The sequence below is a fragment of the Lampetra fluviatilis genome, chromosome 60, assembly GCF_964198595.1.
Source record: "Lampetra fluviatilis chromosome 60, kcLamFluv1.1, whole genome shotgun sequence".
NCBI classification, from domain to species: Eukaryota; Metazoa; Chordata; class Hyperoartia; order Petromyzontiformes; family Petromyzontidae; genus Lampetra; species Lampetra fluviatilis.
Genome location: NC_136334.1, coordinates 7977075 through 7999618, shown reverse-complemented (window position 1 = coordinate 7999618; position 22544 = coordinate 7977075). Strand labels below are relative to the sequence as shown.

The 22544-nt window shown below is 54.4% G+C and overlaps 2 protein-coding genes across 2 annotated transcripts in view; both read left to right on the top strand.

Annotated features, from left to right (window-relative positions):
• Positions 1 to 3628: 3628 nt before the first annotated feature.
• On the top strand, positions 3629 to 19439 carry LOC144950951 (protein diaphanous homolog 1-like). Its single transcript, XM_078881134.1, has 4 exons — positions 3629 to 4140; positions 16593 to 16772; positions 18408 to 18544; positions 19388 to 19439. The coding sequence occupies exons 1-4, from the start codon at positions 3922 to 3924 to the stop codon at positions 19437 to 19439; spliced, it is 588 nt and encodes a 195-aa protein (XP_078737260.1). The 5' UTR covers positions 3629 to 3921.
• A 632-nt stretch (positions 19440 to 20071) lies between these two features.
• LOC144950996 (protein diaphanous homolog 2-like) overlaps positions 20072 to 22544 on the top strand; it is a 46859-nt gene continuing 44386 nt past the window's right edge. Inside the window, exons 1-3 of the mRNA XM_078881206.1 lie at positions 20072 to 20292; positions 21113 to 21187; positions 22253 to 22322. Of these exons, the coding sequence (XP_078737332.1) occupies positions 20087 to 20292; positions 21113 to 21187; positions 22253 to 22322 (351 nt within the window). The 5' untranslated portion in view covers positions 20072 to 20086. The remainder of the gene's footprint in view (positions 20293 to 21112; positions 21188 to 22252; positions 22323 to 22544) is intronic.

The following is a 22544-nucleotide window of genomic DNA, read 5'->3' as shown; positions in this document are numbered from 1 at the left end:
GCGCGCGCTCGTAATCGGAGTTTTAGCAATCGTCGAGCGCAGGCGGTGCACGGTTAAATAAAACTCGTAGCGATTAATAACTCGTAGCGATTAATAACCTGCAGCGATTAATAACCTGTAGCGATTAATCGCCTATAGCGATTAATAACCTGTAGCGATTAATAACCTGTAGCGATTAATAACCTGTAGCGATTAATCGCCTATAGCGATTAATAACCTGCAGCGATTAATAACCTGTAGCGATTAATAACCTGTAGCGATTCATAAATTGTAGCGATTCATCTGCTTATAGCGATTAATAACTTGTAGCGATTAATAACTTCTAGCGATTAATAAATTGTAGCGATTAATAACTTCTATCGATTAATAACCTGTAGCGATTAATAACCTGTAGCGATTAATTATATCCATTCAATATAGGGACACGGTACCTTATACTGGTAGGAACCTCCTGGTTACACCAGCCCACAGGGGATTATTGTGTCCGTCGTGCAGGGACGGGCTGGGTGGGGAGGGAGGGGTTGGTTGGGGAGGGTGGGGTGGGGCTGGGTGGGGAGGGGAGGGTGGGGAGGGGCTGGGTGGGGAGGGAGGGGCTGGATGGGGAGGGGAGGGTGGGGCTGGGTGGGGTGGGGCTGGGTGAGGAGGGGAGGGGCTGGTCCCCCGTGGTGTCCTTATAAAACTCAACGTTTAACCTACTCACGCCGGCTTGTGCCCGCCCTCACAGTCGGGCATATTTGCGGAATACACCACGCCGCCGTTGACCCTGGCCATTGACCGAGCAACCCGACGTTCCTACCAGCTCCCTCCGCAGGAATGTGTTTCTTGTATTCGCGTGCGTGCGAATTAATAGCGGTGTAACGAGAGCGCCATCGCCTGGATTATCAGGGGGGCGTACATTCACCTTACAGCCCAGGCTTATCGACAGTAGGGTTTACATCTCGGGGGAAGGTGAGAGGCGGGTCCACCAGGGAAGCCTCTGGAACATTCGGGGAGGTTCCAGGAAGGGCGTGGCCAGAGGCGGGGCTTAGCCCCGGGAGGGGGATATAAGCGGGACCCCCGAGCAACGCGGGGCGTCGGTATCCGGAGTCTGAAGAGGAGCCAGCGGTGTGTGTCGGAGAGCGGTGAGCGGCACGCGGCGCGGGGCAGCGTAGCCGCCCCTAACTAGGAAGGAGACGGAGACTGTGGCTGTACCAAGCTTTATTTGAACTAAACCTACAGGTTACTGACCGTGTCGGAGGCCACTCATTACAGCGGTACGGATATGTTTTAATGTTGTGTTGCGGAAAAAAGACGAACGTGTGTTTAATGAAAGAGAATCGATGGATTATCATACCAGCACGATTCATACTCAGGATAGTGAGCGAGGAACCGATTCCAATTTGTAAGTCTGTGGGTCTGTTTGTGAATCTATGGGTCTCTGTGCAAGTCCGTAGGTCTCTATGTGAATCTATGGGTATCCGTGTGAGTCTATGGGTCTCTGTGCGAGTCTGTAGGTCTCTACGGGAATCTATGGGTCTCAGTGTGAGTCTATGGGGGGGGGGGGGGGGTCTCTCTTCTGTTAGGTTAAATTCACCCAAAAACACTACGCAAATATAACAACACACCCATCCCCAAAGACGCGTGTCTTTTTTGTCGAGAGAGCGTGACTGGTGGCTACGGGAATGATCGAGAAGGGGGGCGTGGCCTCGTGTAGGTATAAAAGGGGGAGATGCGTGGGAGACTCGGGGCTGTTGCAGTGGAGTCTCCGCCTGATATCGAGTGAAGTGTCTTCAATAAATTGCCAGCTCAAGAGAAGTGTGTCAAGCCGTCATTACACAAGTGCCGGAGGAGGCTTTCGCGACCACCATAATCCGTAAAGGTGTTTGCGGGTTAGATCGCGGAAATATAAATGTTGTCGTTAACCCGGCAGTACCCGGCACGGACAATTCGTAACTTCGTAAATGTTGTGGGTTTACTCTTCAGCACACTGGTGTGTGCTGAAGAGTAACTAAATGCCACGTTTTGTTTACGAGACAAAGCTTAATAGACGGCTGTGTAGGGTTGGTGGTGGGTGAACGGACTCATCGATATGCACGCGACCTAACCCAGGTGATGGAGGTTACCGGGTCTGAACACGGATGCCAGCTAGGTCCACATTCCCATCTCATTCGTTATCAATTATCACCTGCCATGACCCTATCCACTGCTGGATGAAGAATGTGGCCAACTCTCCCGGGGCCCTCAATGATGGATGCACCAATCCTCGTGGTGGGTGTCTGGGTGGCCTCGATGTCAGAGACGGTGCGCATGGCACCACTGAGAGCCTCGGTTCGAATCCGGGTTCCAGCCAATGCCTGCGATTAAACTCGTGTGTTAGAGAGCTGATGGCTTATATAGAAAATCCATCCATAGACTTACAAAGAAACTCATTACACGTACACAGAGGCCCCATAGACTTATGTTGAGAATCGTGGGCTTGTATGAAAACCCGAAGGCTCACGTAGCATCCCAGACTGACATAGAGTCCCATGTGTTTATATACCCAGGAAAATTGTAACTTTGGACCAACACGTTTACCGGGGTACGGCCGACTCGGGCCCATGCATTGGGCATGGGCGGATTCATTTAATTTGACTTCATTATTCTATATTTAGAAAATGTGAACGCCCCACTGATCGTACATGTGTGTGCGTGCATGTGGCTGTGTCCATATGGAGGAGACTAGTGAAGGATGCCGCTGGGCAGTTGGAGGCAGTCGCCCTCCAACAACAACGGAGGGCAGAGGAGCGACGCTCACAACAACGAGCGGAGCGCCGGGCGGATAAAATACTAGCTGGCACAGTAGGGGGTACAGCTGGTGGTGCATCTGCCAGACAGCCAACCCACGGCACCTGCCGGGTCTGTCCCGTGACCTCCTCCTGCCACCGAGGCTTCGACACTTCACGTGGCCTCAAAGTGCACCTAGCCTGGCACGGGCTCCGTGGTGACGTCGCCGTCACTTGGTGGCGAATGGCGTGAGTTGGTGGGGTGGGGGTAGGTGGTGATGGGGGTGGGGGGTGTTGGTGGGGGGGTGATGGGGGTGTTGGTGGGGGGTGATGGGGGTGGTGGGTGGTGGTGGTGATGGTGGGGGGTGGTGGTGATGGTGGTGGTGATGGTGGGGGGTGGTGGTGATGGTGGGGGTGGTGGTGATGGTGGGGGGTGGTGCTGATGGTGGTGGGTGGTGGTGGGGGGTGATGGGGGTGGTGGTGATGGGGGTGGTGGTGGTGGGGGTGGTGGTGATGGTGGGGGGTGGTGGTGATGGTGGTGGGTGGTGGTGGGGGGTGATGGGGGTGGGGGTGTTGGTGGGGGGTGGTGGGTGATGGTGGTGGTGGGGTGGTGGTGGTGGTGGGGGGTGGTGGTGGTGGTGGGGGGGGTGGTGGTGGGGGGGGGTGGTGGTGGCGGGGGGGGGTGGTGGGGGGGGTAATGGTGGGGGGGTGGTGGTGGCGGGGGGGGGGGGGCGATGGTGGTGGTGGGGGGCGATGGTGGTGGTGGGGGGGTGAGGGTGGTGGGGGGGTGAGGGTGGTGGGGGGGTGGCGGTGGTGATGGGGGGTGGTGGTGATATATTTTTGGGGTGCAGCTTGTAAAAGCGCCGCGCCCCACCCCACGTGTCCAGCCACGCTGGGCTCCAGCAGCAGCAGCAAGCGGTGCCACACGCGGGTACACACAGATACACACACAGATACACACAGTACACATACACACAGTACACATACACACACAGACACACGTACACTGATACACACAGAGACACACAGACGCACACTCACTCAGACAGTGGTGACACATGCGTGCTTTGCGGCACAGTCCTCGCTGTTGCTTGCTGTACCGCCGTCGACAACAACAACAACAGCAGCCACAACATCAACAACAGCAGCAGCAGCAGCGGCGGCGGCAGTGACCGTGATGGAGAGCGAGGGAGAGAAGGCGGCGGGTCCGGACTCCTCTCCTCCTCCTCCCTCTGCGCTGCTGCGGCGAGAGTCGTCGGCGTCGTCTCACAGGGACCAGTTCGGCGTCTCCACCACCAACACCACCAACTCCACCACCAACAACACATCCACCTCCTCCTCGTCTTCGTCGGCGGCTTCGGACGAGGTCCCGGACCAGCTGAGGAGGTCGAAATTTGTGAGTTGGCCTTCGGCTCCCACGGGCGTGTCGGTTGGTCCACTGCTGGATGAAGGCCGGCAATCATTTCTCGAGTGTTCGCCATCATCACCGTCACCACCATCAACATCATCATCATCACCACCATCATTATCACCATCATCATCATCACCGTCATCATCATCACCACCATCATCATCAACATCATCATCATCACCACCGTCATCATCACCGTCATCATCAACATCACCATCACCACCATCATTATCATCATCACCATCATCATCACCATCATCATCACCACCATCATCAACATCATCATCACCATCATCATCATCACCATCATCATCACCGTCATCATCACCATCATCACCGTTATCATCACCATCACCACCATCATCATCACCGTCATCATCACCATCATCACCGTCATCATCATCGTCACCATCATCATCACCGTCACCATCGTCATCACAATCGTTATGATTTCTTCTCTCGAGAGCATGTTTATATATGACGCCGTCATCGCTAATGATTATTGCGACGAAATAATCACCAGGGGCAGTATTGTAATCGTGATCGATAAACAGTCGAGTTATTGACGTTAATGATACGCGATCTGTATACCATTCAAGGATACTGTACATCAGCAATAAATCGGTGTTGAAGTCATCAATAATTAATGACTCTTAAATAACCAACAGTCGATGTCATTCGTGAGCATCGGTAATGCATCGTCATCAATAATATTGTGAAAGCGTCATTGGTGTTAAATAGTCGTAAATAATTCAACCATCACAGGATTATAATGAATGAATGTTCACCACCATCATCATCATCTGCTGCTGTAGTTGGTTAGTCTCTCCACTTATTGATGGAAACTAATCATCATCATCACAGTCATCACAACATCATCATCACAGACATCATCATCACATCATTATCATCACAACATCATTATCACAACATCATCATCACATCATCACAACATCATCATCACAAACATCATCAGCATCATCACAAACATCAACATCATCATCACAACATCATCATCACAGACATCATCACAAACATCATCATCACAGACAACATCATCACAACATCATCATCATCACAGACATCATCACAGACATCATCATCATCACAACATAATCACAACATAATCATCACAGACATCATCATCACAGTCATCATCATCACCACCATCAACTTTGTAGTCACCGCTGGTATCACAATCATCATCATCATCACCACCATCAACATCATCATCACCACCATCATTGTAGCCATCACTGGTATCACAACCATCATCATCATCACCACTGGTATCACAACCACCATCATCATCATCACCACCACCACCATCAACATCATCATCACCACTGGTATCACAATCATCATCACCACCACGTTCATGCTCAGCCATCGTCATCATGAATCATCGTTACAACAATTACCATCATCCTAAAATCACGACATCAACAAGACGCCGTCACGATGATCACAATCACTGTGAATTCTGTCTTAATCGTGGCGATGATTGCTAAAATGATGATTGTGATGACGATGGCTCTTGATTAAGATGGCAATGGTACAGTGATGTGGGTAGGCCTTCATCCAGCAGTCGATTGATCATCATTGATGATGATGGTGACGTCACATGTATAATGATCATGGCGATGATGAATCCATAGTGATGCTGACGATGTTGATGTATGTTTAGAACGACCGTTGCCATGACGATGGCTGTGGTGATGATAACAAGAACGAAAATGTCGCTGGCAATGATCACGACATTTTCATGATCATCAAATACAACCAGACACAGACAAAGATCCCCCGTGTAGTCATCACGGACTGTTGGGGCAAGGGTAGCAGCACCGGTGAAGGCCGGCACGGTGGCACACGAGGGGGTGGGTGGCCAGCAACCACGCCCGGCCGCCTTTGTCTCCCCAGTGGCGATGTTTACACGCAGCACCGGGTACTCATTTGAGGCTGAGTCGACCTAAGGGAGGATGCCCAGGACCGGTTCAGTGTGTGTGTACACGTGTGTGTGTGTACACGTGTGTGTGTGTACACGTGTGTGTGTGTACACGCGTGTGTGTGTACACACAAACACGTGTGTGTGTACACATACACGTGTACACACACACGTGTACACACACGCAAACACGTGCGCGCACACGTGGTAGGCATGACGTGTTGACAGCTGGTAAGGAAGTGGTTAATATTTGACAGCGCCTGTTTCATAAACCCAGAGTGAGACACCGACACATTTGAACATCATGTACTTGTAAGCGTGCGTGCGTGTGCTCGCCTCGTAAGTGCACCTAGCCTGGCACAAGCGCCGTGGTGACCTCACCGCCGCTGTTGTTGTTGTGCTCGCTAACAGCACTTGCCCCTAAAGTCTGTTCAGAGCACTGCGGTTGGGCTGGGGGATCTTTACCTTGTGTGTGTGTGCGCGCGTGGGGGAGCGGTGGCGCAAGTGGTTAGGCCACTGCCCATTCGCACCTGTCGATTCCGAGTTCAGTTCCCGCTCACGGCCAACATAGGTGACGAATATGTGAACATGTGCCCCACCTCTCCTAGGCCGGCTCAGCCGTAAATGTTGAGCCCGGTGCATTGTGTATGTACAGCACATCAGCGGTGGGGAGACAAAGGCGGCCGGGCGTGGTGCGCCGTGCCGGCCTTCATCGGTGCTGCTCGCTATAGCAGCACTTGCCCCTACAGTCTGTTGTGTGTGAGTGAATGACATGTGCGTGAGTGTGTTAGCCACTGCTGCTGTCACTGCAAGGGTCCATATTGCAGTGGCAGAAGCGAACAGAGGGGGGTGAGTGTGAGTGTGGGTCACCCGCCAAATGTATTTGAAAGTCCCTACACGGACCTCGGTAGTCCACTTGATTCCGTTTGGTGATGATGTTCGGTGATGACGCTCGTGTGTTGAACTTCTTTCGCACCGTACGGGGAGAAGGGAGAAGAAACTAAACACAAAGACGGTTAGACGGGCTCGTTCCCAATCGCCTGTACTGGACACAAACCTTTCGACTGTTTAACCACAAGCCAGAAAAACACCCCCCCCCCAACAGTTCAGCCCATGCGCGATGGCTTTGGTTTATTTCCTTATCAGCCACGGCCACTTTTTCTTACGTGGTTTCCACTTATTATTCTACTGGGAATGGGGGAGGGAGCGGCGGTGCAGCGGTTAGCACGCTGCGCTTGGGAACCTTGCGGACGGACCTGAGTTCGATTGCTGGTCGCGCATGACGTCGTTTGCAAGTGATTTCCAAAACCGGTTCTGGCCCTCTCCGCTTCACCAACTTGTACTGAGCATTGCGGTGAAGTATGGCCAAAAACCACCCCGTGACCGGTACGGCGAGAGAGAGGATGCCTTGGTCAAGCGGTGGATTGAAAGTGCTGTCGGTTGTCATTATTGACGTGCGCATGCAGGATCATGCTTGGTTAGAAGTTCATGGTAAGGGTGACCTAACTCCCTCGCCTGGTAAACCGATGAAGCCATATTGCAGGCGCGGGTGGGTTGATTCTAGGATCTTGAATTGTGAGAAGAGACGAGACGTTGGGAAATGAGTGACAAACGGTTACTCACCAGTGACTCACGGCCTACCTGTACCCGTACCCGGCCGCACCAGGGTCGCAAACGGGTACCCGTACCCGGCCGGGTATCGGGTAGGGTACGGGTATCGGGTACCCGATTGCGACCTCTGCCTGGTATACAGAAGGCTGTGGGTTCGATCCCGACCCTGCCACCTGTACATTTGGAGTTTGCGTGTTCTCCCCGTGGTTGCGTGGATTTTTCTCCGTCCACGTTTATCAACGTGCGTTTTAGAGTTTTTGGCTGCTGCTCTGCATTCCCACGTGATGATGATGATGATGACGATGAGCCACTTGGCGGAGCTGTCATTTGTGGCCAGGTCGCTTCTGAAAAAGAGCTGCACAGGACCCGGAGAAAAATCCACGCCACCAGCAGGAGCACACGCAAACTCCAAATATACAGCAGGCGTCGGGGTCGGGATCAAACTCACGACCTCCTGTGTACCGGGCGAGGGAGTTAACATCTGTGGTACCCATTTGTTTACCCCTTTGAAGTATTTACACAGCGGCGGACAGGGTGCGCACCTCCGTAGGCCGCTGTGAGACCACGGGGCTCTGCTGGGAGGGCCGGGGGGCCAAGGCCAGACCTTTTAGCGCTGGTTTGTTCCTACAACCTTTGGGCAATTGCCCTTTGATCAACGTGGCCGGTTTTCTAATAGGGCAAGTCCCTAAGTAGCAACGTGACCTCGCGCTCAAAGTTTCTATTGCATCGGACGGACGGGTGAGCGGACAAAAACAGACGGACGCAGAACGGAGAGAACGCGCACAAACGCATTTGAAAACTTTTATCTGCAAAAGCGCTAAAAGTGTAAATGACTCATTGGGACGTGAAATGCCACGGCGCCCTCACTCCCAAGCGGTAACCGCGGGGCGCGGCTGTCTGCCGGCTTACGCGTCCGCCACCTGGTTAAACGAGCCGGCGGACGAGTTCCGCGCAGCGTCGCACGGAGCCTCCACCTCTTCGATTAAAATGCCGCGGCGGCGTCGTCATCGTCGCCGTCCGATGTCATTATCCGCCCTGTTCGGGCGACGCCGCCCTGCGGTCCGCGCGTCGCCCGCGGTTGTCCGAGTTCGAATCCCGGTCGGGGCGAGGAGGGGGGGGTTTGACTCGGCGCGCAATCGTCTGGCAGCGTCGGCGGTCGTTGGAGTGGCCGGATTGTTCGGAGGTCAGGGCGCTGGGCTGACGACCGCTCAAGTGTTGGGGTTTAAACCCAGGCAGGCCGGCCACCCGTGCTTAGACCGGGTTGCCAGGGGCAGTGAGTTTGATGGTCTCAGCCCAGTCCCGACCGCTAATAAAACCATGAAATTTAATTTCTGCGTTTTATAATTTTGATAAATTCCAGCTGTGAGAAGTAATGAAAGCTACCGTTGCGCGCTGAGCGTTACTCTCTGTTGGCGTAGCCGGCGTGACCGCCGGAGGGGCGTGCTGCTTCCGAACATCGACGGGGGGGGGCTGGGGCGTACTCCGTGGGGACCCGGCCGTGTGAAGCAGGAGAGCGCGGCGCACATCGACTCCGGCTGTGAAGTGCGTCGGGGCGTGCCGGGCGGTACTGCTGGTCACCGCTGTACGTGGGAGGAGGAGGAGGCTCTCCCGTGGCTTTGTTGCTACGTGGGGCTGACGTCCAACTCATAGAACATCGACACATCCATTTATTTAGTTTGTTATTTAAAAAAAAAATCACTTGGTGCTCTTAACCGCGTCCAAAGTAACGCGCAAAAAGCATTCGCCAAGTCAAACGCGGCGTGGCGGGCGGGAAAGCGCCGCTCCCCCCCCCCCCCCTCGTTGTGAACCAGAGTTCGCTTGAAAAAGTCATTTCGGGGAGGTTGTTCTGTGATGTCTACTTCCGCGGGCCATTCTTCCATGAAGGGGGTTGGGGGCGGTGACGTAGCTGGGCGGCGGTGCCTTTGCCCCCCCCCCCCCCCCCGTGGCTTCAGCCCGGCGGCCGTCCTGGTTTAACACCAGGACGGCCGCCGGGGGGGGGTGGGGGGGTTGAGTGTAAACTCGCGTCGCCCGCTTCACGGCGGACGTTAACGATCCCGTGACGTTCAGAAAAGCGGGCCGTGGATACCGACTTCGCCGTCCCAAATTCCCCCCCAAAAAGATGTATTACCCACAAATTAACACGTTTTGTGATTCCGCCTTGTGCGATCAGAACGGCGTGAATGCCACGTCATCATTATTATTATGATGGTACTGGATTCCCAGTCAGTGTCTCATCCAAGTACTGACGAGGCTAAAAACCCCGCTTCGCTTCCTAGATCTGATCTCATTTGTTCAGAACTGCTTGTTGTGTTTAGTTTGTTGTCTTTCCCCCGCACGACCAATTGGCACGGTTGGCTACGTGCGGTGCGAAAGTCGTTCAACATACATGCATATGTGATCTGGGGCGCCGGAGTGGCGAGATGTTCACTCCCTCGCCTGGTGTACAGGAGGTCGTGGGTTCGATCCTGAACCGGACGCCTGCTGTACATTTGGAGTTTGCGGTGTCCCTCTCCCCGTGGTCGCGTGGATTTTTCTACACATTTTCGAATTGACGTCGCGCGTTCAGATTAATATTTGCCCGCCGCTTTAAATTTCCCCACGCGACGCTAAACCACTTCGTTGAGCCGTCATTGGCGACGGCCAGGTCGCTTCTTCAGAGAGAAAACGCCGAGCTAATCGCTCGGTGGGGCTTTACCTGGTAAATGAAGTGAATAATACATTTAGTGATCGGCGCGATTTCCAGGCTACAGCTGCTGCAGCGCTACGCTTGTCGCTACTGGCGGGAAGCCCCCTCTTTAGAGCGCCGGGGTTGACACCTTTACCATCTCCCTCGCGTCAAAGTCCGGAGAAGTACTAAACTTGTTTTAGTTTCGGAACCGCACCCCGCTCCCCAGCCCCACTCCCCCTGCTCCTGCCTCCCTCCCGGTTGGCATCCCGTGATTTTCAGACACCCTGCCAGCGTCTTTGGGGCAGGGCCTCGGGCGGAGGCTGAATTCATGGAATTCCTAAATCGTCACTCCGCCCTCTCCGCATTCATCGTCACGAGGTCGGTCTGTCGGTCGGGGAGCTGTGGAAGCCGCGACGCCACCGGCGCTCTGCTGCGCTGTGCACCCCCCGGCCACCCGAGTTCGATTCCGGACCAAGGATGGACTGTAGTGGGCACCCCTTTACCAACTCTTACTGACCAATCTTGATTTGAAGCTTTCGTGACTGCAGGAATCCATCATTAGACGTTTCGATCGGACAACCACAGCAGTTTGTTCTTGCTGTGGTTGTCCCACCTGATGACGATTGCTTGTGTTGCGATCGAAACGTCGTGATCTGTTATTTTTCTACCCACGTGACTTTACCGAAAGAACCAAAGAGTAGTATGTCTTACTGACCAGTGTGGTGAAGTATGGTCAAAACAACAACCCCTGTAGTTGTAGGGGTGGAGCGGTTTCGCGCGCTGCGCTGTGAACCCGCTGATACGCGAGATCGATTCCCAGCCATGGATGGACTTTAGTGGGCTTCCCTCTACCCCCCACCTCACCAACTCTTACTGACCAGTGCGGTGAAGTATGGTCAAAACAACAACCCCTGTAGCTGTAGGGGTGGCACACTGCAGGTGGGTACTCCCTTCAAGCCATGCTGACCAGCGTGAAGTACAACCCGCCATGGCTGACACCGCATGGGCAGGCCTTCATCCAGCAGCGGATTGGCTAAGGGGCTGTGAATTAGTGGCGTGTCAGCCTACCGTTGGGAATTCGTTCAACCGGCGATATGGATACTTTAAAGTCGCGTCTAAAAACACATTTTTCTTAAGTCTGTTTACTCTATTTAGCTCTCCTGTTCTCTTGGCCTTCCCTTAATCTTATTTACAAGGCGCCCTTGCAAATAAATGTTAATGATTATTATTTTATTTTCTGTATGCATCGAACGTGCGTTAGTGTGCCAGTCGCTTCTGTTCCTGCTGCGTTGGCCGCGGTGGTGCGCCAGCTCAGACATTAAGCGAACACATTCCTCCACAACACCGTGCTTGGCCTTAAAACAGACAGATATATAAAGATAGCCATCGTTACGGGCAGAGGCCCTTTGTCATGGCACGGAGCCATTGCCCGAAACGTTGCCTTACGATTAAATGTTTCCTTTTGAGGCCCCACGGCGTTCTTGAGGAGTGTGAGTCTTCGTGTGACTGGAAGAGAGCAGTTGCAGTGGCAGTAGGGAGTCGAGGTTCGTGTGTGTCGGTGTGTGTGTCAGTGTGTGTGTCAGTGTGTGTGTCGGAGTCTATAAGTGAGTGTGTGTCGCTGTGTGTGTCAGTGTGTGTGTCGCTGTGTGTGTCAGTGTGTGTGTCGCTGTGTGTGTCAGTGTGTGTGTGTCAGTGTGTGTGTCAGTGTGTGTGTGTTGGTGTGTGTGTGTCGGTGTGTGTGTCGCTGTGTGTGTGGATGATGGTTCATCTGAAAGAGTGATGCTGAACGAACATTAAGTTGCCCACGCCTCCTGTGCAAAAGCACGTGGTGGTGGCGGCGGCGGTGGTGGTGGTGGCGGCGAAGGTTTATAATTTAACCGTGGCATGGATATTCTCCACGGTTCGCTCCCACACAAGCTGTCACGAGACCCCAAACCCCGGAGAGTCGCCGCAGTCAACCGAGTAAAACAAATCATCCGTCTCCACTGCGATTCTGTTGGATGGCCGACTTGCGTTTAAAAAAATTGACTTTCATTCCCTGAAGTTCTATTTTGCCATTCCCCCCCCCCCCCTCAATGTATCCCGATCACGCTGACTGCGTCACATCACTTGGTCGAAGATTCCATTTGGAAATTCCGCATATCAGTGCAATGCCTTCTTGTATCCGTCGGCCGGTTTATTATATTATGCGAGGCACCCTTAGAAGCCCTTGCAGCATGGCCCACGGAAGCTGATATCAGAGAACTACCTCTTGAGGTCCCTTCAAGTAACGTCTGGTCCCCACAGTAGGGGGCAGCACTTGCACACCCGCTCTGCCACAGCGCAATGTTTGTCGGATGACGGCCAAACCGATATTTACATTCTTGAAGCTGCAAGGTGGACACATTGAGTGCGGATTCAGTGATTTGTTTTTTGCAGTCGTAGGTAGCTCGGCCGAGACAATCAACTTGTCACTGTACTTGAGAACCCGGTTTAAATCTGGAGTGAAAACTAATTTCTTTAGAACCTACTCGCACGGGCAGCTACGTACAGTGCGAAAGAAGTTCAACATACTTGCTGTACGTACAATCGCAGGCAGCGGCTGACACCTGGACTCGAACCCAGATTCTCGGCGGTGCCGGCTCGGTGGCTCGGCAGCGTCTCCGCCGCGCGAGCCGCTCCGGTTTGTTGTTTTAATTTTCCCGCTTTTCTGTTGGCCGGCAAAAAACGTTTCGGTGCAAAGTCGCCCACTCAGCTCACCGTCACCTTCTTTTTGTTTTCAAACGGGCGCGGCAACGGCACGCGATTGGCCGGTGCGTCGTAAACGCGCGCACACACGCACACACAGGTAAGCGCGCGCGCACACAGGTGCGCGCGCTCCCACCCACACACGCAGCACACCTGGCGCGCTCCGACCTCTCTCCACGTCCCGGCGGTGACGGAGTTTTTCGAACGTCGCCCGCCGCTCAAATCCTCCGCTCCGTGGAGTGCGCCCGCCGCCGTGAGTCTCTCTCTCCTCGTGCCTGCGGTAAACTCCTCCTCCCCGCGTCGCGCTTCCCGACCCGGTGTTTCTCCCCCACTCGCGTAACGTGGACCCCCCCCCCCGGCCAAACAACACGCCGCGGGCCGCGGCGTTGGCAGGGGTGCGCTGCCAAGCGGTACGGATTTTACCACCATCGTCGCCGGCGGTTGCGGCGAGGGCACGTCCGTCCCTTGGGGACAGGACGGTGACACCAGCGGCAGCAGCAGCTCGCTCCTGGCCGATGCGCGATTCACAGCGTCGGCAACACTCGCCGGTAAAAGACCCCCCCCCCCCCCCTTTGTTGTGGAGGGTGGCACCCATCGTATCTTGCGATAGGAATGTGGAAATTCCACATGCCTACGAACCATGTGGTTATCGGATTTAAAAATCAGGTGTCATGTTTTGATCCAGTGATCTCACAAACGTTCGGATGCAAAATATGTTTTGCATAAATACCCAAAAAAAGTTAAACATTTGTGTTCTCTTCCTCCCCATTCAGAATTATTATTTTTCGAGTTGGATTTGTTCCAAGTGTGCTTCTTCCTAACCCTTCTTAGAGCAACGTTGTCCTTTACAACGAATCTCCGTCAGTCAGCCCCAGCTGGCTCCAGATCAGTGGTTCTTCTTAGCTTGGGGTGCACGCACCCTCTGGGGATGCGAGATGCCATAGACTAACACTGCCCATAGACTCAACACTGCACCATAGACTCAACACTGCCCATAGACTAACACTGCCCATAGACTAACACTGCCCATAGACTAACACTGCCCATAGACTAACACTGCCCATAGACTAACACTGCCCATAGACTAACATGCAGTAAAGGTTACGAACCGCTGCTCTATACATGCGCTGGATGTGAATGCGTATAAAGTTGTTGTTGTTGTGTTGTTGTTGTGTTGTTGTTGTTGTGTTGTTGTGAATGAATGCGACTTGAGCATCGGCAGTGGTAACCGCCGGCCGCCCCGCTCGTTGCGCTCAGCACGGCAGATTGGTGCTCGCGTGGCGGTGGTGGGCGGTGGTAGCGGTGGTGGCGGTGGCGGCGGTGGTGGCGGTGGTGGCGGTGGTGGCGGTGGTGGGCGGTGGTGGCGGTGGTGGCGGTGGTGGTGGTGGCGGTGGTGGGCGGTGGTGGCGGTGGTGGGCGGTGGTGGTGGTGGCGAGTGTGGCTGAGTCAGAGTCCCAAGTCCACGAGTTTAGATCTTGGTCAGCGACTCATCTCATCATCATCATCAGTCATTGTTGTCGTTATCACGATCATCGAATAATCATCATCGTCGTCGTCGTTATACTGTCATTGTGGTCACGATCGCAATCATCGAATAATCATCATTGTCGTCATTATCACAATCATCATTATTATAAGCATCGAATGAGCATCATCGTCATCATCCAGTCATTGTGTTCATTATGATCATCATCATAATGGTCGAATAATCATCGTTATACAGTCATCTTCCTGGTGACAACCGCTTGTGTTGCGATCGAAACGTCGTAGTTTTTTGTTATTTCCTTTGAACTTATCTACGTGACTTTAACGAAAGACCCAAAGAATATCAGAAGCGTCGAATCATCATCATCATCGTTCTACAGTCATTGTGGTCGTTGTCACGGTCATCATCGTAATCATCAGCAGCAGCATCATCCAGTCATTGTTGTCATTTCCGTGTTCGTCATTCTAATTATCACCATCTAATTATTCATCATTGTCAACCAATGATCGTAATCATTGTCATTTATACCGCATCCGCAATATTAATCGTCACATTCTTTTGTATTATCCATAATCGCGGTTATTGGGGTTAGATGGCGTGAATTTAAATGTGTCGTTAAACCCGCCACCACCCAACGCAGCCGATTAGTACGGTTTATCGCGTAAACAGAACATGCCACTTAGTTACTAGTTGAGCTAAACCGTATCGGTTGAAGGGTAAATTTCGATTTAAAGCTTATGTGACTGCAGGGATTCATCTTCTTGGTTCTTTCGGTAAAGTCACGTAGAAGGGAAGTAATAAAATAATAAAATTAAAACATAATAAAATAATTCTCACGACGTGTCGGCTGCTTGCGTTGTGGCCGAAACGTCGTGAGAATTATTTTATTATGTTTTATTTTTATTATTTTATTACTTCCCTTCTACGTGACTTTACCGAAATAACCAAGAAGACAAAAAAAGGTTGAAGGGTATTCGCATATTCTTTTTGTCCAATTAATTAAATCACTGCACGATGTCACTTTAACGATTACCCGCCTCTTCAAAGTGTCCGAGACATAGGTCTGAACATTTTTTATAACCTTTTACCGGGTATGGCGGTGGGGAGGGGGGGCTTCTTATTTTGCTGCACGTTTGTTTTGATCTCTCTCAAGTCCGAAGTCCGTAAGGCGGAAGTGAAACCAGCCGTTCCCGTGTCCGCCCACACTCCGCGATTTGTTTCTGCTCCGTGAAGGCTCCAGTCCCGCGATGAACTCGCACGCAGCGCGATAACATCGACACGCGCGGAGCCAAGGTAGAAACAAAGTTGCCCCATGTAGCCTTGATAGACTGTAGGGGCAAGCGCTGCTAGCGAGTAGCACCTATAAAGGCCGGCACGGCACACGAGGGGGTGGGTGGCCAACACCACGCCCGGCCGCCTTTGCCTCCCCAGTGGCGATGTTTACACCGCACTGGGTACTCATTTGAGGCTGAGTCGACCTAGGGGAGGCCCAGGACCGGTTCAGATAATCGTCACCGGTGACAGCCGTGAACGGGAATCGAACTTGGGTCGCCGGGTTCGGAGCGCAGCGCACTAACCACCACACTACGGCACACACGCACACATGCACACATGCACACACGCGCACACGCGCACACACGCGCACGCACACACATGCACACACATACACACACGCACGCACACACATGCACACACATACACACACGCACACACGCACACACGCGCACGCACACACATGCACACACGCGCACGTACACACGCACATACACGCACACACGCACGTACACACGCACACACACGCACACACACGCACACACGCGCACCTCGTGAACGGCTGCCGCGTTGCTGTGCAGCCGGGTACGGGTAGCCGGGTAGGCGCTTGTGGTGAGCATTGATCTTCGTCATCATAACGGCAGAGAGATGATGACGTGGTAAACGGCGATGATGGTCGTCGTCGTTGTGGTAACGGCACCTGTGGATGACGTCGCGTCGTGGTGCAGATGGACTTCATGAGGCCGGGCGGCCGGCGCGAGCGCCCCAACTCGGTGCGCTACGCCAGCGGCGGTGCCGGCGGCGGCCCCGTCGAGATGTCGGAGCCCGTCCTGGCGTCGCCCTCCGCCGTCCTCGCCTCCTCCAACCTCTCCGAGAAGGAGATCCAGCCGCTCTTCGAGAAGATGATGGTAAGCCGGCGCGCGTGCCGTGAACCGGGGGGGGGGGGGCGGCTGGCCGCTCGCCACCGAGTACGCGGCGGGGTGGGGGGGGGTGGAATGGGCGCGGCTTCCCGTGGCCGCCGGAGCGACGCGGGGAGCCAGTGGCGCAGTCGCGACGGGGGCCCCCCCCGTGCAGCTGTAAGTGCTGTGATACGCGTGGCGCTGTCTTCGCTAGGCCATGAAGAAGGCCCTGACTGGTGTAGGCCAATCAGTTTCAAAGACAACGCATCAAACTCTTTGGTTTTTTTGGTAAAGTCACGTAGGTATAAAGTAACGCATCGTGTATCTTCAGAGCCACGTGCTTGTTGACATGTTCACCGCAGTTACTGTGTGTGGTTAATGCCGTAATTTGATTCCTTGCAAAAAGGTTTCTATTTGGTGTTTACGCATCTTAACACCATCCCTTTTATTGGCAGGAAAGGTGAAGCCTCCTCGTGTTTTTTCATGCGTTCGTGTTTTTGTTCATCAATCTGAGATCGTCAACCATCAATCGGGATCTTTGTTTAGGCCGCGTGAAGAATCCGAAAAGCTACGAAGCTCTTTTTGTGTCACCGATGTCCGGGGGGGGGGGGTCACAGCAACGTCGCAACAACAATCACAGACACGAGCCCAGTCACAAACTATAGGAAAGGTAAACGAATTGCTAAAACTTTTATCGATTTTTATTTTACCGGGTGAAGCCCCCTACACCAGGTGCCATGCGCTCCACCACCATACAAAGGCAAAGGTCCCCCCCTCCCCCATGTAGCCTTTAACAGGCTGTTGGGGCAAGTGCTGTTTGCGAGCAGCACCTATGCAGGCCAGTTGGGTGGCCAGGTGGTGGGGTGGCAGGGTGGGACACGGCAGGGTGGGACACGACAGGGTGGGACACGGCAGGGTGTGTGTATGTTGAACTTTTTCGCACCATACGTAGCCAACTGTGCTAATCGGTGGTGGTGACGGTAATGGTGGTGATGATGGTAATGGTGGTGATGGTAATGGTGGTGATGATGGTGGTGACGATGGCGATGGTGGTTGTGGTGACGACGGTGGTGGTGGTCGTGGTGACGATGGTGGTGGTGGTGACGTTGGTCGTGGTGACGGTGGTCGTGGTGACGGTGGTCGTGGTGACGGTGGTGGTGGTGACGGTGGTGGTGGTGGTGACGATGGTGGTGGTGGTGACGATGGTGGTGGTGGTGGTGACGGTGGTGGTGGTGGTGGTGGTGACGATGGTGGTGACGGTGGTGACGGTGGTGGTGGTGGTGGTGGTGGTGACGATGGTGGTGACGGTGGTGGTGGTGGTGGTGACGACGACGGTGGTGACGATGGTGGTGGTGGTGGTGACGATGGTGGTGGTGACGATGGTGGTGGTGACGGTGGTGGTGGTGGTGACGGTGGTGGTGGTGGTGACGGTGGTGGTGGTGACGATGGTGGTGGTGACGATGGTGGTGGTGACGATGGTGGTGGTGGTGACGATGGTGGTGGTGGTGACGATGGTGGTGACGATGGTGACGGTGGTGACGATGGTGGTGATGGTGGTGGTGGTGGTGGTGACGGTGGTGGTGGTGGTGACGGTGGTGGTGGTGGTGACGGTGGTGACGGTGGTATTGGTGGTGTGTGCCGCAGGAGGACCTCAACCTGAGTGAGGCTAAGAAGGCGCCGCTGCGGGAGAAGGATCTGTGCACCAAGCGTGAGATGGTTGTCCGCTACGTGGGCAACTCGTCCAAGTCGGTGAGTCGCCACGAGCGCTGGCTGGGGATGGCGTTAGTGGGTGAGTCTGTGTGTGTGTGTTAGTGGGTGAGTTTGTGTGTGAGCAAGTGAGTCTGTGTGTGTGTGTTAGTGGGTGAGTCGGTGTGTGAGCGAGTGAGTCTGTGTGTGTGTGTGTTAGTGGGTGAGTCGGTGTGTGAGCGAGTGAGTCTGTGTGTGTGTGTTAGTGGGTGAGTCGGTGTGTGAGCGAGTGAGTCTGTGTGTGTGTGTTAGTGGGTGAGTCGGTATGTGAGCAAGTGAGTCTGTGTGTGTGTGTTAGTGGGTGAGTCGGTGTGTGAGCAAGTGAGTCTGTGTGTGTGTGTTAGTGGGTGAGTCGGTGTGTGAGCATTTGAGTCTGTGTGTGTGTGTGTTAGTGGGTGAGTCGGTGTGTGTGTGTTAGTGGGTGACTAGGTGAGTGGGTGGGTGAGTCGGTGTGTGTGTGCGAGTGTGTGAGTAGGTCAGTGGGTGTGTGTGTGCGAGTGTGTGAGTGGCAGCGTTTGCCCACACGTGACGCGACGACTCGGTTTGACCGTCGCTCGAAGTCGTCGTGGCCCCCGCGACGACCCGGCTCTACGACAGGCGGCTTGTGCACCTCGACCAATTTCCCGTCGCTGTGACTCTTAACGATCTCTGCAACCCCCCCGCCCCCCCCCCCCTTGTCTGTGTCGTCCCCGATGCCGCCCCCGCGTGCTGCCGCTCGCCTCGCGCTCTCCTCCCCCAGCTGGTGAGTAGGCCGCGTGCTCACCCCGCACGTCCACCTTTACGCGACAACCGGTTTGGGAACTTTCTCCCATCCCCCTCGGCCCATCGTCAAACATCCGCTCTGCCTCGGCACTTTCCCCCGCCCCTGTCCGCGTCAGACGCGTGTTGACGCCCGCGGGCGGGGGCCGGGCGGTGCCACGGCTTTGTTGAACTTGCGTCTCCGAGGCCCTTTGAAGTCGCAAAGAACCCAGAGACGCAACATCTCCGGGCCACCGTGGGGGCGCCACGGTGGCTCGGAGATGTTGACTACCTCGCATGGTCTACAGGAGGCCGTGGGTTCGACCACGACCCTGACGCCTGCTGCTGTATATTTGGAGTTTGTGGTGTATCTCTCTCTCTCACCGTGGTCGCGTGGATTTTTCTCCGGGTCCTCCGGTTTTTCCCTCCACGTTGAGAATCAACGTCGCGCATTCAGATTATTTTGGCTGCTGTAAATGTGCACGTGATGATGCTGATGAGCCACTTCGTTGAGCTATCATTTGCGATGGCCAGGTCGCTTCTGAAAAAGTAATATTAAAAAACTTTTAAAAAACACGCTTTTATTAAATGTACTAGTAATGGCAGAACTCCACGACTCCAGGAAGTGGCCCCGAAGCTTGCCATAACGTAAGGGACCGTGGGCAATTACAGCCAACGGCAGTTCACCGTGGAAACATTAAAAAGAATGTTCAAAATATATATTTTTATGATAGAATATAGTATTGTCATCAGTATGACATAAGTATACCAAGTTGCAGTCGATACCACATTGGGAAGTGGGTTAAAATTGAGTTGCAAGATTTGAGGATACAACAACAATGACAACAACAGACAGAGTCCGTTCAGGCTACGCGGGGGATCTTTGTCTTTACTTTGCGTGCGTGCAGGGCGTGCGCTCGAGCGAGGAGAGCGCGCTGTGCTCGTCGCAGGAGTACGTCTACGGCCTCAAGACGAGCCTCAACGACGAGAAGCTGCTCACGTGCCTCGAGTCGCTGCGAGTCTCGCTCAACAGCAATCCCGTCAGGTGCTGTGAGTGTGTGCGTGTGCGTGCGTGTGCGTGCGTGCGTGCGCGTGCGTGCGTGTGTGCGTGTGTGTGTGTGTGCGTGCGTGCGTGTGTGCGTGTGTGTGTGTGCGCGTGTGTGTGTGCGTGCGTGTGTGTGCGTGCGTGCGTGCGTGTGTGTGTGTGTGTGCAGGTGTGCGCGTGTGTGTGTGCGCGTGTGCGTGCGTGTGTGTGCGTGCGTGCGTGTGTGTGTGCGTGCGTGTGTGTGCGTGTGTGCGTGTGTGTGTGCGTGCATGCGTGCATGTGTGCGTGTGTGTGTGGCGCAGCGGTCGGCGCGCTGCTCCACCAACCCGGCTAGCCGAGTTGGGTTCCCGCTCGCAGCCATCGACAGTGACGATTTTCTGAACCGGTCACGGGCCTCCGCTAGGTCGACTCAGCCCCTCAAATGAGTGCTTTGTGTGGCGTGGAAACATCGCCACTGGGGAGACAAAGGCGGCCGGGCGTAGTGCTGGCCACCCACGCCCTCGTGTGCCGTACCGGCCTTCATAGGTGCTCGCTAACAGCACTTGCCCTGACAGTCTGTTAAGGCTATAAGGGGGGTCTTTGTCTTTTGTGGAGCGGTGGATTAGTGGTTAGCGCACTGCACCACAATCCCAGTGACCCGAATTTGATTTCCACTCAGAACAAATACCAGTGACGAATATTTGAACCGGTCGTGGTGTTGGCCACCAAGCCCCTTCCCTCGCGTGCCGTGCCGGCCTTTACAGGTGCTACTCGCGGACAGCACTTGTCCCAACAGTCTGTTAAGGCTACACGGGGGATCTTTGTGTTTGTGTGTGTGCAGCTGGGTGGAGAATTTTGGCAAGGAGGGCTGCGGGCTGCTTCTGACCTCGCTGAAAACTCTGCAGGACTCAAACCGGTAAGAGGCAAGCTTGGAGGTCATTACAACTTGGTCAATGTGACGTTCGGTCTATGCAGAGTCTATGGGTCTCTGTGTGAGTCTACGGTTCTCCGTGTGAGTCTATGGGTCTCTGTGTGAGTCTATGGGTCTGCGTGTGAGTCTATGGGTCTCTGTGCGAGTCGATGGGTCTCCGTGTGAGTCTATGGGTCTCTGTGAGTCTATGGGTCTTCGTGTGAGTCTATGGGTCTTCGTGTGAGTCGATGGGTCTCTGTGTGAGTCTATGGGTCTTCGTGTGAGTCTATGGGTCTTCGTGTGAGTCTATGGGTCTTCGTGTGAGTCTATGGGTATGCGTGTGAGTCTATGGGTCTTCGTGTGAGTCTATGGGTCTGCGTGTGAGTTTATGGGTCTGCGTGTGAGTTTATGGGTCTCCGTGTGAGTCTATGGGTCTGCGTGTGAGTTTATGGGTCTCTGTGTGAGTCTATGAGTCTCTGTGTGAGTCTATGGGTCTCTGTGTGAGTCTATGGGTCTCAGTTTGAGTCTATGGGTCTCTGTGTGAGTCTATGGGTCTTCGTGTGAGTCTATGGGTCTTCGTGTGAGTCTATGGGTCTCTGTGTGAGTCTATGGGTCTTCGTGTGAGTCTATGGGTCTTCGTGTGAGTCTATGGGTCTCTGTGTGAGTCTATGGGTCTTCGTGTGAGTCTATGGGTATGCGTGTGAGTCTATGGGTCTTCGTGTGAGTCTATGGGTCTGTGTGTGAGTTTATGGGTCTGCGTGTGAGTTTATGGGTCTCCGTGTGAGTCTATGGGTCTGCGTGTGAGTTTATGGGTCTCTGTGTGAGTCTATGGGTCTCTGTGTGAGTCTATGGGTCTCCGTTTGAGTCAATAGGTCTCCGATGTGAGTCTGTGGCTGAGACCCGGATTGGAACCCAGGCTCTCAGCTGTGCCGGCTCCGTGTCCCTGACCGCTGGGTCACGCGGCCTCATCAGGCCCGAGTCTGCGTCCGCTGCGTTTGCAACGACGAATATTCACCCTGGGCGACCACCGCCGCTGACCCCCCCTCCCCCACCCTGCCCGTCTGGCCGTAGCTCCGACGCGATCTGCAAGAAGAACCAACACGAGATTATCCGCTGCCTCAAGGCCTTCATGAACAACAAGGTGAGCCGCTCGCTCGCCCACGTTGCCACGCTCCCACGTCCCGCCCGCTCGTCCACGTTGCCACGCTCCCACGCCCCGCCCGCTCGCTCGCCCGCGGACGGAGGCGGTGGCGCCGGCCTTCATCGGCGACGCTTGCTCACTAACGGCGCATGCCCTGGCAGTCTGTGAAGAGCTACGCGAGGGGTCTTTGTGTGGGCGCGCGCGTGTGTGTGTGTGTACGTG

Coding starts and splice junctions, on each gene's coding strand:
- LOC144950951 (XM_078881134.1), top strand. CDS start 3,922: ATGGAGAGCGAGGGAGAGAAGGCGGCGGGTCCGGACTCCTCTCCTCCT. Junction 16,773..18,407: donor CGCTCTTCGAGAAGATGATG/GTAAGCCGGCGC, acceptor TGTGTGCCGCAG/GAGGACCTCAACCTGAGTGA. Junction 18,545..19,387: donor GAGCGCTGGCTGGGGATGGC/GTTAGTGGGTGA, acceptor TGTCCGCGTCAG/ACGCGTGTTGACGCCCGCGG.